Source organism: Aotus nancymaae, unplaced genomic scaffold, assembly GCF_030222135.1.
Source record: "Aotus nancymaae isolate 86718 unplaced genomic scaffold, 86718_ANA_hifiasm-v0.15.2.pri h1tg000007l, whole genome shotgun sequence".
In the NCBI taxonomy this organism is placed as follows: Eukaryota; Metazoa; Chordata; class Mammalia; order Primates; family Aotidae; genus Aotus; species Aotus nancymaae.
The window spans coordinates 15,018,853-15,035,346 of NW_026988418.1; the positions used below are offsets into that span (position 1 = coordinate 15,018,853).

General features: G+C 39.9%; 1 protein-coding gene across 7 annotated transcripts in view; it reads left to right on the top strand.

Moving 5' to 3' along the window:
• OSBPL9 (oxysterol binding protein like 9) overlaps positions 1-16,494 on the top strand; it is a 209,562-nt gene that overhangs the window by 60,711 nt on the left and 132,357 nt on the right. For 6 of the 7 annotated variants that reach the window (XR_001104578.3, XM_012434521.3, XM_012434520.3 and 3 more), the window contains exon 3: positions 346-424. The exons of the other annotated variant lie outside the window; for it this stretch is intronic. Coding sequence is in view for 5 of the 6 variants with exons in the window: in XM_012434521.3 (XP_012289944.2) it covers positions 346-424 (79 nt within the window). In the remaining variant the exon portion in view is untranslated. The remainder of the gene's footprint in view (positions 1-345; positions 425-16,494) is intronic. 7 annotated transcript variants of the gene reach the window in all.

Sequence of the window (16,494 nt, forward strand, 5' to 3'; positions counted from 1 at the left end):
TGACTCCCATTTTAGAGAGCATTCTGAAGTTCAGAAAGGCTCAGTGGCTGACTCTTAAAACACAGATTCTAGATTCAGCTTCTATGTTTGTCCCTTCCCCCTCCCGGGACATCTGTGCCCTTAAGCAAGGCATAGAATGTACCTATGCATGGTGCTAGTGTGTCCTGCTAGCTCCTCTCCTTTAGTTCTTTCTCCTTAAGCAAAACTAGAGTCTCAGATTCCTCTTTTCTGTGTCTAGCTTGCTTCCAGTGTCGTTGGTGCATTGAGTATTCCAGGGCTGTAGCAGTAGTGAATATTGCTGATGTCATTGTTTGCCTTATTGGGATTTTGCTCTTTGTTTCACAGGGAGCTGTGATTGGTATAGACGATGAGGACGACAGCACCTTCACAATAACTGTTGATCAGAAAACCTTCCATTTCCAGGGTGAGCTGAAAGAAGAGATTCTTTCTCTTCATAGTCCCATCTGCTTCTTTCCTTCTCTTTTGGGTTGTGTGCTGGATGACTTTAATGGTTTTGCAACTGATGCAACTGATCCTGCATGAACGAGTGCACAGGAATGTTCTAGATGAAGTGGTACTGCAGGTTAGGCAGGGATTTGTATCTGCAGTGGATGTAGATCAATTTGAAACGACTGTCGATCTGGCTGCAGTTGGAGATTAAAAATTTTAAAGGATAAAAATCAGTGAAGGGAGAGAGTAATGGGCTGCTGTTGCTGCTGGCTTGTGTTTACAGAAGGTTGCTGATCTTCTTTATCGAGGAGTATGGTTCTGCTTCTGCATGAAGAATCTAAAGACTGATTGCGAAGGTTGCAGTGTTTGTCTGTGTAAAACTCAAAATATAAATTAAATTGAAGCTTAGTGGCAACCTTTGACTTAAAGGTTTTCCTCTGCTTCAAGAACTACAAGTTTGCATTCATTTCATCTGTATTTCTGTTTTGTCTGCCAGCTATCATTTCTCTGCTGTTATCCTTTTTATAGTTAAAAACACCAATGCCATCTGCCACTGCTATGTTTCAGCATTGCATTCTATGGTTCATCAGTAGAAAGGGTAAGGTACTGTATAATCATTCTCATTTCATCTTGTTTTGAAAACTCTAAACCAGAAAATAAAAATCAATTTTAATGATCTTGTTCTAAAGTACCTCTTGTCTGTTAGGAGTATCTGTTAGTTTTAATATTAATGGTTTTGTTATTTTGCCTTTTCAGAGAAATCATTCTTTTATGATTAGAGCAGTCCAAGAAACTTAGAAATGAAAAGATTAGGAGAGATTAGCACTTTCTCCCAACTACAAGTAACAGTGCACTGTTAGAGATGCTAGGTATGCCAAGGTAAATAAATATTAAATACATTTATTGCTTTAAAATGTTTTGGTCATGAAGTCTAACAGAGGCCAGATAGGTTATGTGAGGTGTTTAGGCAGCTATTGTCTTTTTGTGCTAGGATAGTGAACTGCAGTTATTTTTCTTTATTGTCTTGTTTCAGAAATTGACACAGTAATGAAAGATGCAGGTTATATTCAACAAACATAAACTGGTGTACACAATAGTGATATCTCTAATACTTTCTTCTGCATATCCTTAAAGTATTTACTGTGTTTGGTGATATTATTTATTCAGATCTGCTTAAATAATGATGCTCTCCTGAAATTTTCTGCTGTATTTAACTTCATAAAACATTTTAAATCCTTTTATGAAAGCCCAGAGTCTTTATTTTTAGGTTAAATATATAATGCTGCTTATAAACCAAAGCAGATAATTCCTACACCCCAGAACTCTACTTGAATGAAGTTGAATATTTTAATGCATTTCAAGAAAGAGCTGCTGGGTGCAGGTAGGGCTGCAGTATGGAATTCTCTTGTCTGTAGTTGCTAAGGAGACACCTCCTTTGGACCCTCAGAAGCTGTATTGTTTGCTCGTTTAAAGGAGAAGAGACTCAGCTCTCTAGAGCAAAGGTACTTCTACCTTCTGATTTACTTTTAAATTATTGATCTCCCCATTAGCACTCTCATATTTATATGGCTTATAAAACAAGAAATTTTCCTAAGGAAGGATTTAAATGATAAGAGTTACAATTTAAATATTTAAAAAAATTGATTCATAATTCTGAAACTGTCAAAATATTCAGTTTATTTTCTATTGTAGTTATGAGAGTCTTAGTTCTGGATTCTGGATTTTGCAAAGAACTTGGTAAGACTTTTTTTTGTTGTTGTTAATAATGAGAGCTATTTCACATTCATAGGTCCTTGGTCATAAAATCTCTGCAAATTTGATAAAAAGTTATCAATGAGAGATCTTAAATTCTTGTTTAGAACTGAAAGCAAATTTTAGCTATATACGTGAACATATGTTTAAATGTGCTGAAGTTTTTATTGAATACACCAGGTTTTTTTAAAGCAAATGAAGTATCAGTTCATGCATTTATAAAACAAATTCTACTGTCAGCTATTAAAGGGAAAGCTAGAGTTTGTTCAGATACATTCATTTATTCATTCAACATCTATTTTAGACATTATTCTGGGGATATAGTGGTATACAAAACAGATAAAACTCCTTGCCCTTTGGGTCATCCATTCCAATAAAAGAGAAAGATAATCAACACGATAAGTTCATAAAATATAAGTAAATGAAAGTGATAAGACCTGGGGAGAAAAACATAAAATAGGAAAGGAGAAAATGAAATAGAAGTTTGTGTGGGGAGGGGGAAGGTGTTGAAATTTTAAATAGGGTGGTTAGGGTAAGACTCACTAAGATGGTGCCTTTTAGTGAAAGAGCTGAAGAAAGTGAGGAAACAAGGTATATGGCTATGTTGGGGAGGGAGATGGGGCGGCTACGTCATTTCTCTATCTGGAATGACGTACCCACTCTGCCTCCCGCCCCAACAACTTTGTTTTGTTTTTGTTTTTCTTTTTTTAGTTTATAGTCATATATTTGAAGAACAGCTGGAGGCCAGCTCTGGTTGGAGTGCAGATAACCATGGGGGAGAGTAATAGGGGATGAAATCTGAGAGGACACAGGAAGTCCAATCATATGAAGCCTTTATGTGGGCATTGAATTTGACTGAGATAAAAGGCCATTAGAGGGTTTTGAGCAGAGGGGTGACATAGTGTGATTTATGTTTTAACAGGTTGACTCTGGCCACTGTGTTGGGAGTAAAATTGAGAGGGGCAAGGGTGGAAGTCGGGAAACTATTTCTGCAGTAGGAGACTGTTATAAACCAGAGGAGTGGTGGTAGTGCTCCCACATGTTAGTTAGCAGTGGAGATGAGGAGATAGTGAGAAGTGTTTGAATTGTGTGTATGTTTAATCAACTTTATTGAGATATATTAACATATATCATAACTACCATCACAATCAAGATATAGATTCCATCACTCCAGAAGATTCCTTTATACCTCTGTCAGTCAGTCCCCCAGCTCTAGCCCCTGGCCATAAGCAACCACCGATCTGCTTTCTATCATCATAGAATAGATGTTTTGTTTGGAGAATTTCACATAAATGGAATCGTACAATATGTACTCTCTTGTCTGGCTTTATTTTAGCTCAGCAGAATGTTTTTAAGATTCATCCATGTTGTTGCATATATTAGTAGTTCCTTTTATATTGCTAAGTAATATTCTGTTATATGATGGTATATTTATTCTGAAGGTTGAGCTGTAGCATATGACAGAAAGACAAGTCTAGGTTGAGTAACAAGAATGGAGTTGCCGTTAACTGAAGTGGAAGATTGCAGGAGGAACTAATTTGGGAGAGTGAGGGAAATGTGAGCATCAGGAGCTTAGCTTTGGACATATTTATTAAACAAGCTTTAGATATCCACCAAACAGGCAAATAGAGATGTCAAGTAGACAGTTGGAGTCCAGTGGAAAAGTTTGGACTGGAGAAATAAAGTTGGGAGTCATGGGCACATAGATGGTATATAAAGCCACAAGAATTTGGGAGTAAGTATGGAGAGAAAAGAGGTCCGACTACTGAGCCCTGGGGTGCTCAACATTTATTGAGAGGGCATAAGATGAGATAAAACCAGCAAGAGATCGAGAAGAAGCAATCAAAAAGGAGGAGGAAAACCAAGGGAATGTGGTACCCTGGAAGGCAAGAAAAGGTGTTTCTAGGAGGAGAGAAGGATCAACAACTGTATCAAATGCTACTGACAGATCAAGTAAGATGAGGATTGAGAAACATTTGCAGGATTTAATAATGAGAAGTTTATTGGTAACCCTGAGAACAGTGATTTTAAGATAGGAGTATAGACAATGCATTCAAGTTTTGATGTAATGGGAAGATGAGAAACATAGCTGGAACTGAAAGGGGAAGTTGTAATAAGGGAGCTTTTGTTTTGTTTTTGTAGGATAAGAGAAATAATAGCATTTCTATGTTGTTGGCAGTGATTCAGTAAAGAGGGAAGAATTGATGATGCAAGAGAGAAAGGAAAAAGTTGCTGGATCACTGTCCTGGAGAAAGCAAGAGAGGGTGGGATCTAACACACAGGTGGGAGCAGTCTTCGGTTTGGAGTGGACAGTTTATCTAAAGTATTATAACACAGCTGTGATTGTTGATGAGACCTTAAACAGATTAAAGCAGTGGTAATAGGGAGGCAAACAGACTAGATTTGATATTTTTAAAAATCTATAGAACTAGGGCACAGTGGTGTGCACCTGTAGTCCCAGCTATTCAAGAGGCTGAGGCCAGAGGACCACTTGAGCCCAGGAATTTAAGATTGTAGTGTTCTGTGATCACACCTGTTCATAGCCACTGCACTCTAGCCTGGGCAATATAATGATGCCCTATCTCTAAAAAAATTTGTTTTAATCTATAGGAACTGGTGATTGCTCGGAAATGGGAGGTGAGAGAATTTGGGTACTAAGGGTGATGCTCTTGGCTTGGCTTACTGTTGGATGTTGTCAGCATCTCCCTCCCTCCCTCCTTCCCTCCCCTTTTTCTTTCTTTCTTTCTGTTTTTAGTTATATATATATATATATATATTTTTTTTTTTTTTTTTTTTTTTTTTTTTTTTGAGACAGGGCCTTGCTCTGTCACCCAGGCTGGAGTGCAGTGGCATGATCATGGCTCACTGTAGCCTCGACTTCCTGGGCTCAAGTGATCCTCCCACCTCAGCCTCCCAGGTAGCTGGGACTACTAAAAAAATTAGCCTGCCTCACCATGGCCAGCTAATTTTTTTTTTAATAAATTTTTTTAATAGTTATTTTTTGAGTTAAAACTCATATGTATGTATGTTTAATCAGCCTTATTGAGGTATAACTCATTATGTTGCCAGGGCTGGTCTTGAACTCCTAGGCTCAAGCAGTCCTCCTGCCTTAGCCACCCAAAGTGCTGGGATTTCAGGTGTTAGTCATGGTGCCTTACTGTCAACATCTGAAGTAGAGCATATAGGAGAGCAGAGGTGGTGGTGAGAGGGACCTCTTATGTTTGAGGTGTCTGTGGGACACACAGATGATGGTAATTGGATCTGAGTCTGGGCTGGAAATAGAGATTTGTGGTCATCAGCATACTGCTGGTAGGTAGAACTAGAAGTTGAAAATATGAATGCCTAACGGCTAGGCAGGTAAGTACAGTCAGGTGCTGCATAAGGACATTTAGGTCAATGATGGACCACGTGTAAGTTTTTGGTTCTCTAAGATTATAATGCCGTATTTTTACTGTACTTTTTCTATGTTTAGATACACAAATGCCATTATGTTGCAGTTGCCTTCAGTATTGAGTGCAGTAACATACTCTACAGCAGGGCGTCCAATCTTATGGCTTCCCTGGGCCACGTTGGAAGAAGAATTGTCTTGGGTGACACATAAAATACACTAACGAAAGCTAATGAGCTAAAAATGAAAATTCCAGAAAAACCTCATAATGTATTAAGAAAGTTTATGAATTTGTTTTGGGCTGCAGGTTGGACAAGCTTGCAGATTTATAGCCTAGGAATGATAGCCAAACCCTAAAGCCCAGGTGTGTAGTAGGCTTTACCATCTAGGTTCATGTACTGATGTTTGCACAGTGATGAAATTGCCTAATATATGCATTTCTCAGGACACATTTCTGAGAACAGATTCCAGTCATTAAGCAGTGCATGACTGTAAATGAGTGAACAGTATGGCTGCGTAAAGACTAGCAAGTTGAAGCCGGGCGCAGTGGCTCACGCGTGTAATCCCAGAACTTTAGGAGGCTGAGATGGGCAGATCGCCTGAAGTCAGGAGTTTGAGACTAGCCTGGCCAACATAGTGAAACCCCGTCTCTACTAAAAATGCAAAAATTAGCTGGGTGTGGTGGTGCATACCTTTAATTCCAGTTACTTGGGAGGCTGGAGAATTGCTTGAACCCAGGAGGTGGAGGTTGCAGTGAGCTGAGATCGTGCCATTGCACTCCAGCCTGGGCAACAAGAGCAAAACTCTGTCTTAAAAAAAAAAAAAAAAAGACTAGCAAGTTAGAGAGGTCACACCCTGTTTAAAGGGGTAGCTGCTACTTAGTTCCAGACAGTTGTAGACTTGGAATGTTTGCCCAGTGTTGTCAGTTCATCCATTTTTTTCAAGAGAAGCCAGAAATTTCGTTTCATTTTTTTTTTTTTGATGGGTGGAATTAAGCATGTGTGTGTTTGTGAAATCTCCAGTTTAGAAATAATTTTTTATGTAGACCAAATAAAATGCATCTATGGGCTAAATAAAACCTTTGGATTTTTAGTCTTTGATTAAAATCATGGTAGTAGTGGGTGTTATCCTTCTGGAAGATCAGAGCGAGAAGAGAGCTGATGATTAAACCCTGGATCACACTAGTGTGGAACTGCTAACAGGCTTATAGGAATGTTCATAGAGGTTAGGATGAAAGCTGTTAGCTTCAACCATATGAAATTACTTTTTTTTTATAGGTGAAAAGTAATTGCATATTAGCAGTTCATATGACTCAATCTAATAGAAGACTAGTTCACACTAATAATTAGAAAAAAATCTTAATTATTTGAATTTTACCTTCAAATAAAATTTTATCTATTTAATGATTTAATATATATCATGATTCATAATGTTACTGATAATATATTGGGGTAATAATAATAATGGCCAACATTTATTGAATGTTTATGAGTTTTAACTGAATAGTGTCTACCATAAAAAAAGCATTTTAACTCATGCAGTTTTCCCAACCTTATGAAGTAGGTACTGTTATAATAATAGTGTTTTTATTTTATTGATTAGAAAACTGGGAACCACAGATACATATACATAGCTAATATATGGCAGAATTGAAATTTGAACACAAAGAATTGTGCCCTAGAGCCATTTTCCTCCTCACTGTTATAAACTATATCATAGAGATTTGTCAACTAGTTTACAATTAACATTTATCAGAAAAGAAATTAAGAGGCCAGGCATGGTGGCTCATGCCTATAATCCCAGTACTTTGGGAGGTTGAGGTAGGTGGATCACTTGAGGCCAGAAGTTTGAGACCAGCCTGGCCAACATGGTAAAACCCTGTCTCTACTAAAAATACAGAAATTAGCCAGGCATGGTGGCACATGCTGTAGTCCCAGCTACTTAGGAGGCTGAGGCAGGAGAATCACTTGAACTTGGGAGGTAGAGGTTGCAGTGAGCCACGATTGTGCTACTGCACTCCAGCCTGGGCAACAGAGTGAGACACCTTCTCAAAAAAAAGGGAATTAATATAAAATAAGGAACTTTAAATTACAGTGCATTTTAATGCAATTAAAATTTTTGGCAATAACTAGCCAGGAGTATAGGTGATGTGCCTGTAATCCCATCTACTCAGGAGGTTGAGGTGGGAGGATGGCTTGAACTCGGGAGGCAAAGATTGCAGTGAGCCAAGATCATGCAATTGCACTCCAGCCTGGGTGACAGAGCGAGACTGTATCTCAAAAAAAAAAAAAATTTGACAATGACCACAAAAATAATGATGATTATGTGAAGTGATACATTTTTTAAAAATATATTTTATTGCACTTTAGGTTCTGGGGTACATGTGCTGAACATGCAGGATTATTGCATAGGTATATACATGGCAATGTAGTTTGCTGCCTCCATCCCCACGTTACCTATATCTGGCATTTCTCCCCATGTTATCCCTCCCCAACCTCCCTACCCCCTGTTGTCCCTCCCCATTCCCCACCAACAGACCCCAGTGTGTGATGGCTCCCGTCCCTGTGTCCATGTGTTCTCATTGTTCAACACCCGCCTATGAGTGAGAACACGCAGTGTTTGATTTTCTGTTCTTGTGTCAGTTTGCTGAGAATGATGGTTTCCAGATTCATCCATGTCCCTACAAAGGACAAAAACTCATTGTTTTTTATGGCTGCATAGTATTCCCTGGTGTATATCTGCCACATTTTCCTTGTCCAGTCTATCATCGATGGGCACTGGGGTTGGTTCCAGGTCTTTGCTATTGTGAGCAGTGCTGCAGTGAACATATGTGTGGGGGCATGTGTCTTTGTAATAGAATGATTTATAATCCTTTGGATATATACCCAGTAATGGGATTGCTGGATCAAATGGAATTTCTATTTCTAGGTCCTTGAGGAATTACCACACTGTCTTCCACAATGATTGAACTAATTTACACTCCCACCAACAGTGTAAAAGTGTTCCTATTTCTCCACATCCTCTCCAGCATCTGTTGTCTCCAGATTTTTTAATGATCACCATTCTAACTGGCATGAGATGGTATCTCCATGTGGTTTTGATTTGCATTTCTCTAATGACCCTTGATGATGAGCATTTTTTCTTACGTTTGTTGGCCTCATAAATGTCTTCTTTTGAAAAGTGTCTGTTCATATCCTTCGCCCACTTTTGAATGGGTTTGTTTGTTTTTTTCTTGTAAAGCTGTTTTAGTTCTTTCTAGATTCTGGATATTAGCCCTTTGTCAGTTGGGTGGATTGCAAAAATTTTTTCCCATTCTGTTGGTTGCTGGTTCACTCTAATGATTGTTTCTTTTGCTATACAGAAGCTCTGGAGTTTAATTAGATCCCATTTGTCTATTTCGGCTTTTGTTGCTGTTGCTTTTGGTGTTTTAGTCATGAAGTCCTTGCCTGTGCCTATGTCCTGAATGGTTTTGCGTAGGTTTTCTTCTGGGGTTTTTATGGTATTAGGTCTTATGTTTAAGTCTTTAATCCATCTGGAGTTAATTTTAGTGTAAGGTATCAGGAAGGGGTCCAGTTTCTGCTTTCTGCACATGGCTAGGCGGTTTTCCCAACACCATTTATTAAACAGGGAATCCTTTCCCCATTGCTTGTTTTTGCCAGGTTTGTCACAGATCAGGTGGTTGTAGATGTGTGGTGTTGCCTCCGAGGCCTCTGTTCTGTTCCATTGGTCTACATATCTGTGTTTTGGTACCAGTACCATGCTGGTTTGATTACTGTAGCTTTGTAGTATAGTTTGAAGTCAGGTAGCATGATGCCTCCAGCTTTGTTCTTTTTGCTTAGGATTGTCTTGGCTATGCAGGATCTCTTTTGGTTCCATATGAAGTTTAACGTGGTTTTTTCCAGTTCTGTGAAGAGGGTCATAGGTAGCTTGATGGGGATAGCATTGAATCTATAAATTACTTTGGGCAGTATGGCCATTTTCACAGTATTGATTCTTCCTAACCATGAGCATGGAATGTTTTTCCATCTGTTTTTGTTCTCTCTTATTTCCTTGAGCAGTGGTTTATAGTTCTCCTTGAAGAGGTCCTTTGCATCCTTTGTTAGTTGTATTCCTAGGTATTTTATTCTCTTTGTAGCAATTGTGAATGGCAGTTCCTTCTTGATTTGGCTCTCTTTAAGTCTGTTATTGCTGTATAGGAATGCTTGTGATTTCTGCACATTGATTTTGTATCCTGAGACTTTGCTGAAGTTGATTATCAATGTAAGGATATTTTGGGCTGAGATGATGGGGTCTTCTAAATATACAACCATGTCGTCTGCGAATAGAGACAATTTGACTTCCTCCTTTCCTAATTGAATACTCTTTATTTCTTTCTCTTGCCTGATTGCTCTGGCTAGAACTTCCAATATTATATTGAATAGGAATGGTGAGAGAGGACATCCTTGTCTAGTGCCAGATTTCAAAGGGAATGCTTCCAGTTTTTGCCCATTCATTATAATATTGGCTGTGGGTTTGTCATAAATAGCTTTTATTATTTTGAGATACATTCTATTGATACCTAGTTTATTGAGAGTTTTTAGCATAAAGGGCTGTTGAATTTTACCAAAGGCCTTCTCTGCATCTATTGAGATAATCATGTGGTTTTTGTCTTTGGTTCTGTTTATGTGGTGGATTACGTTTATAGACTTGTATATGTTGAACCAGCCTTGCTTCCCCGGATGAAGCCTACTTGATTGTGATGGATAAGCTTTTTGATGTTCTGTTGCAATTAGTTTGCCAGTATTTTATTGAAGATTTTTGCATCTATGTTCATCATGGATATTGGCCTGAAGTTTTTTGTTGTTGTTGAGTCTTTGCCAGGTTTTGGTATCAGGATGATGTTGGTCTCATAAAATGATTTGGGATGGTTTCCCTCTTTTTGGATTGTTTGGAATAGTTTCAGAAGGAGTGGTACCAGCTCCTCTTTGTCTGGTAGAATTCGCCTGTGAACCCACGTGGCCCTGGGGTACATTTGTTAATTGGCTAGATCAAACCATTCCACAATGTGTATATACTTCAAAATATCATGTTGTATGTGATAAATACAATTAAATAACAATACCAATTTAGCATTTTTAATGGTCTACATGTTCCATTATTTAGTAGAAATAGTAGTGGCGGTGTTGGTGTTGGTGGTAGTTGGTAACAGCTACTATTACTACTACTAAATATCTGTTTTGAACCAAGCACCATATAATAGGCTGGAGTGCAGTGGTGCAATCCAGGCTCACTGTAACCTCTGCCTCCTGGTTTCAAGTGATTCCTCTGTCTCAGCATCCCGAGTCGCTGGAATTACAGGTGCCCACCACCACCCCCTGCTAATTTTTGTATCTTTAGTAGAGATGGGGTTTCTCCATGTTGACCAGGGTGGTCTTGAACTCCTGACCTCAGGCAGTCTGCCCGCTTCAGCCTCCCAGAGTGAGCCACCATGCCCAGCTTAATTTTTCAGTTTTCCTACTAATTAAAATAATGGTAGTACAGCCATTTATGGAAAACAGGATGAAGGTTTCTCAAGAAACAAAATTGGACTGCTGTATGATTCAGCAATTCCACTACTGCATATAAACTGGGTATAAGGTTGTCTCTCAGTATCTGTGGGGAATTGGTTCCCGGACCCCCACTCCCCACCCCCAGTACCAAAATCACAGATGTCCATACCCCTTATATTAAATGGCACAATATTTGCATAAACCTTTGCATATTCTCATATATATTTTAAACCATCAGTAGATTTCTAGATTACTTACAGTACCTAATACAGCCTACATGCTATGTAAAGAGTTGTCATACTATACTTTTAAAATTTGTGTTATTTTGCCTGGGCTTGGTGGCTCACGCTTGTAATCCCAGCACTTTGGGCGGATCATCTGAGGTCAGGAGTTTGAGACCAGCCTGACCAACGTGGCAAACCATGACTCTACCAAAAATAAAAAAAATTAACCAGGTGTGGTGATGGGTGCCTGTAATCCCAGCTAGGCAGGAGGCTGAGGCAGGAGAATTGCTTGAACCCCAGAGGCAGAGGCTGCCACCCAGCATGGGCAACAGAGAGACTCTGTCTCAGAAAACAACAAAAGTTATATTATTTTTATTGTTGTGTTATTTTTAATTGTTTCTTTTTAAAAATATTTTTAATCTTTAATTGGTTGAATCCATGGATGTAGAACCTGCAGACCCAGAGGGCCAACATAGATCCAAAGGAAATGAAATTAGTATGTTGAGGAGATATGTAATGCACTCCCGACATTCACTGCAGCATTATTCATAGTTGCCAAGATATGGAATCACTCTAATTGTCCATCAATAGATGAATGGATAAAGAAAATGTGTATATTTTATACACAGTGGAATACTACCCAACTTTCTTTATTCCTTTCTAATTTTTTTTGGCCAAGAACAGTGTGTTGAGACCAGTTTTTGGTTTTTTTGGTTTTTTGGTTTTGTTTTTTTTTTTTTTTTTTGAGATGGAGTCTTGCTCTTATCACCCAGGCTGGAGTGCAATGGCACGATCTCGGCTCACTGAAACCTCTGTCTCTGAGTTCAAGCAATTCTCCTGCCTCAGCCTCCCAAGTAGCTGGGATTACAGGCACCTGCCATCACGCCCATCTAATTTTTAGAGATGGGGCTTCACCATGTTGGCCAAGCTGGTCTCGAACTCCTGATCTCATGATTGATCTGCCCATCTTGGCCTCCCAAAATGCTGGGATTACAGGCATGAGCCACCGCACCTGGCCAAGACCAGTTTTTTAAAAGAAGGAAATCTTCACCAGACTTGGTGGCTTACCACTGTAATCCCAGCACTTTGGGAGGCCGAGGAGGGCAGATCACTTGACACCAGGAGTTGGAGACCAGCCTGGCCAACATGGCAGAACTCCATCTCTACCAAAAATACAAAAATTAGCCAGGCATGGTAACGCATGCCTGTAATACCAGCTACTCAGGAGGCTGAGGCAGGAGAATCACTTGAACTCGGGAGGCGGAGGTTGCAGTGAGCCAAGCCCGCACCCATGCACTCGAGCCTGCACAACAGAGCAAAACTCTGTCTCAAAAAAAGGAAATCTTGTCATTTTTGATAACATGGTTGAGCTTGGAGGACATTGTTCATTTAAATGTATAGACTTTAAAAATTGAACTCATAGTAGCAGAGTAGAATGGTGGTTGCCAGGGGCTGGAGGGGGTGAATGTTAAGGAGACATTGGTCAAAACGTACAAAATTTCGTTAGACAGGAAGAATAAATTCAAGAGGTTGGTTGGTTGGTTGGTTGGTTGGTTGGTTGGTTGGTTGGTTGGTTTGTTTATGGAGACAGGGTCTCGCTCTGTCACCAAGGCTGGAGTGCAGTGGCACAATCATAGCTCACTGTAACCCTGAATACCTGGGCTCCAGTGATCCTTCCACCTCAGACTTCTGAGTAGCTAAGACTACCCCATGCCCAGCTAATATTTTTTATTTTTTATTTGGTAGAGATAGGGTCTCACTGTGTTGCCTCGGCTGGTCTCAAACGCCCAGCCTCAAGTGATTCTCCTACTTTGGCCTCCCAAAGTGCTGGTCTGAGCCAACATGGTGACTATAATTAATAACAATGTACCATATTCTTGCAAATTGCTAATAAAGTAGTTTTTTTTTAAGACAGAGTCTTGCTGTGTTATCAGGCTGGAGTGCAGTGGCGCCATCTCGGCTCCTGCAACCTCTGCCCCCAAGGTTCAAGTGATTCTCCTGCCTCAGCCTCCCAAGGAGCTGGGACTACAGGCACATACCACCACGCCCAGCTAATTTTTGTATTTTTAGTAGAGATGGGATTTTACTGTGTTGGCCAGGATGGTCTCCATCTCTTGACCTCATGATGTGCCTGCATTGGCCTCCCAAAATGCTGAGATTACAGGTGTGAGCCACTGCATCTGGCCAAGAAAGTAGATTTTAAGTGTTCTCACCATGAAAAAGAAGTATGTGAGGTAATATATCTGTTAATTGGCTTGATGGAGCCATGCCACAACGTACATATTTCAAGACAACATGTTTTACATTATAAATCTGTGAAATGTTTATTTGTCAATTAAGGGGAAGAAATTTATTTATTTGTTTATTTTTGAGGTGGATTCTTGCTCTGTTGCCCAGGCTGGAGTGCAATGGTATGATCCGGGCTCACTGCAACCTCTGCCTTCCTGGTTCAAGCAATTCTCCTGCCTTAGCCTCCCCAGTAGGGGATTACAGGCACTCACCACCATACCCGGCTAATTTTTTTTTCAATTTTTAGTAGAGACAGGGTTTCACCATGTTTAGCAGGCTGGCCTTGAACTCCTGACCTCAAATGATCCACTTGCTTTGACCTCCCAAAGTGTTGGGGTTACCGGTATGAGCCACTGCGCCTGTCCAAGAAAACAATTTTAAAAAAGAATGGTAGAATAGGATGCAAAGTATTTTCAAATAGTTGCCTAAACACTGCTCTTTTGTTTTTCTTTTTTCTTTTTTCAACAGAATCTAGCTCTGTCACCCATGCTGGAGTGCAGTGGCACAATTATAGCTCACTGTGGCCTTGAACTCCTGGCTCAAGTATTTCTTCTTCTTTAACCTCCTGAGTAGCTGGGACTACAGGCACATGCCACCATGCCCAGCTAATTTAAACAATTTTTTATTGTAGACACATGTTCTCTTTATGTTGCCCAGGTTGATCTCAAACTACTTGCCCACCTCCGTTTCCCAAAGTGCTGGAATTACAAGCTTCGCCACCACATCCCTGGTGGAACACTGCCCTTCAAATGGATGTTGTATTGCTGCAAGAACTAAATCATTGCCTGGCAGGATTTATACAACGTGATGGCACAAAATGTCCATTTGTTGCTATATGTAAGAAAATTCAAATTTTTCTCTGAGGAGTCTGTACAAGGAAGTGCAGGTTATATGAAAGTTGAGTAGTCAAGTAATGCTATGTTATCTCTTACCTCAAGAAACATTGGGGGCACAATTTAAAGAAAGAATAGTAGAATAGGATGGAACATATATTCAAATAGTTTCCTGAACTACTTAAGAGACAATGATGCATTAGATTGTATGGGCTTATAAGAGCAATAGGAGTTAAGGGAAGGGAATGATGAATGGACCCCAAATTTGAGACAGAAAAGTACATTTGTTACGGTAGAAGTCAGAGGATTGAGGACCTACAGCCCTTCCCGAGGGAGCCCTTAGACACTTCTAGAAAATACCATTACTCAGTTTATTCCCTTCTTGTCATACATCCTTTTTTCTTGTTAAGAAATATTTGAGGGTTTATTGTATACCAGGCACTAAGTTGGTTTCTGAGTATAAAGGGTGAGCAAAGCAACATGCCTAATCCCAAGGTTTTCACATTTTGAAAATCATCCTTCTAGAAGAGGCTTTCTGGTTGCACACAATTTCAGGCAGTTCTCAGAACCAGGTTAAATATCTCTGAGTTGATCCTCTGGTACTTCTGGTATGTGTAGACTGCACTTATCCTTGTTTTTACTTTTAGACCGCCAACTGGTAAATTCTCCAAGAAAATGCTTACTTCTACCATGATAATTTTTTTTTTTTTTAAATATGGCATCTCACTCTGTTGCCCAGGCTGGAGTGCAGTGGCATGCTCTTGGCTCACTGCAACCTCCGCCTCTGGGGTTCAAGCAGTTCTCCTGCCTCAGCTTCCCAAGTAGCTGGGATTACAGGTGCATCACCACACCTGGCTAATTTTTGCATTTTTGTAGAAATGGGATTTCACCATGTTGGCCAGGCTGGTCTCAAACTCCTGACCTCAAGTGATCCGTCTGCCTTGGCCTCCCAAAGTGCTGGGATTACAGGTGTGATCCACCACACCCGGCCCCTACTGTAATTATCTTTGTCTTTTCAACCTCCTCCATTAACCTCTTACAAAAGACCTCTACAAGAAAGACCTCTACAAGGCATTCATTCTTATTATCATGGTGCTTTCATGAATGTACTCCATATGTAACATTGATCCAGCATATAAATTAAAGTTGAGTTTTACTGTTACATTTTCTTAATATTAAATTTGGGACCATAAGACAGTCTGAATACCCAGGAAAAAAGAAATCAAATTCAAATAAATATAAGAAAGGCTCTGTCTTTGCCAGGGGACTGGCTTTAATGAGGACACCTGCTTTTGGTGACTGCCTAGTGGAAGGAATCAGGGGATCATGCAAAAGAAAATTGAACTGGTCCTTGATTATGGATGATTTAAATCAAGTGGAGATATGTGTCAATGGGACTTTTTATTGGAGATGATGATTGTAAATTTTTTCTGGAGAAGATTATTATGATATAGAAGTGAGCTTCTGGTGCATAAAAAAGGGGTACAGAGGATGCAGATGCTTACTTAGGGTTCAGTTAATGTTGTGCTAGGGACTGTAATTCTCCTAGGTACCTCACACCTACTTAAAAAGTAGATACTTTTATTCCCATTTTATAGATAAGGAAACTGAGGCTTATATAAGTTTTTATTCCATGTCACACATGTAGGAAATGGCAGAGCTGGATTCAAACCTATGCTTTTTTCATCACATGGTGCTGCTTGTTCATGCCTTTCCTTCCTTGTTACCCTTGGCCACACTCATGTATGTCTCTTTGACCATACCTTAGTCTCTTTGCAGCTCTAGCTGTTCTCTCTGCTAAACAGTATAGCACGCTTCCTACACTGATTGTATTAGCAGTGTTTTCTTGCTGTCAGGTGGTTTTGGTTGTCACCTTTCTCCTGTGCTTAGTGTATATCTATCTTGTCACTGGGCAGGGCCCAGCTGAGGCAAAAGAACTGGAGCATTGATTGGAAAAAATGGGCTTGAGTCATGGCATGAGGCATGAGATGAGCAAGCGTGTCACCAAGTGTGTGGGAGGTTTGGAAACC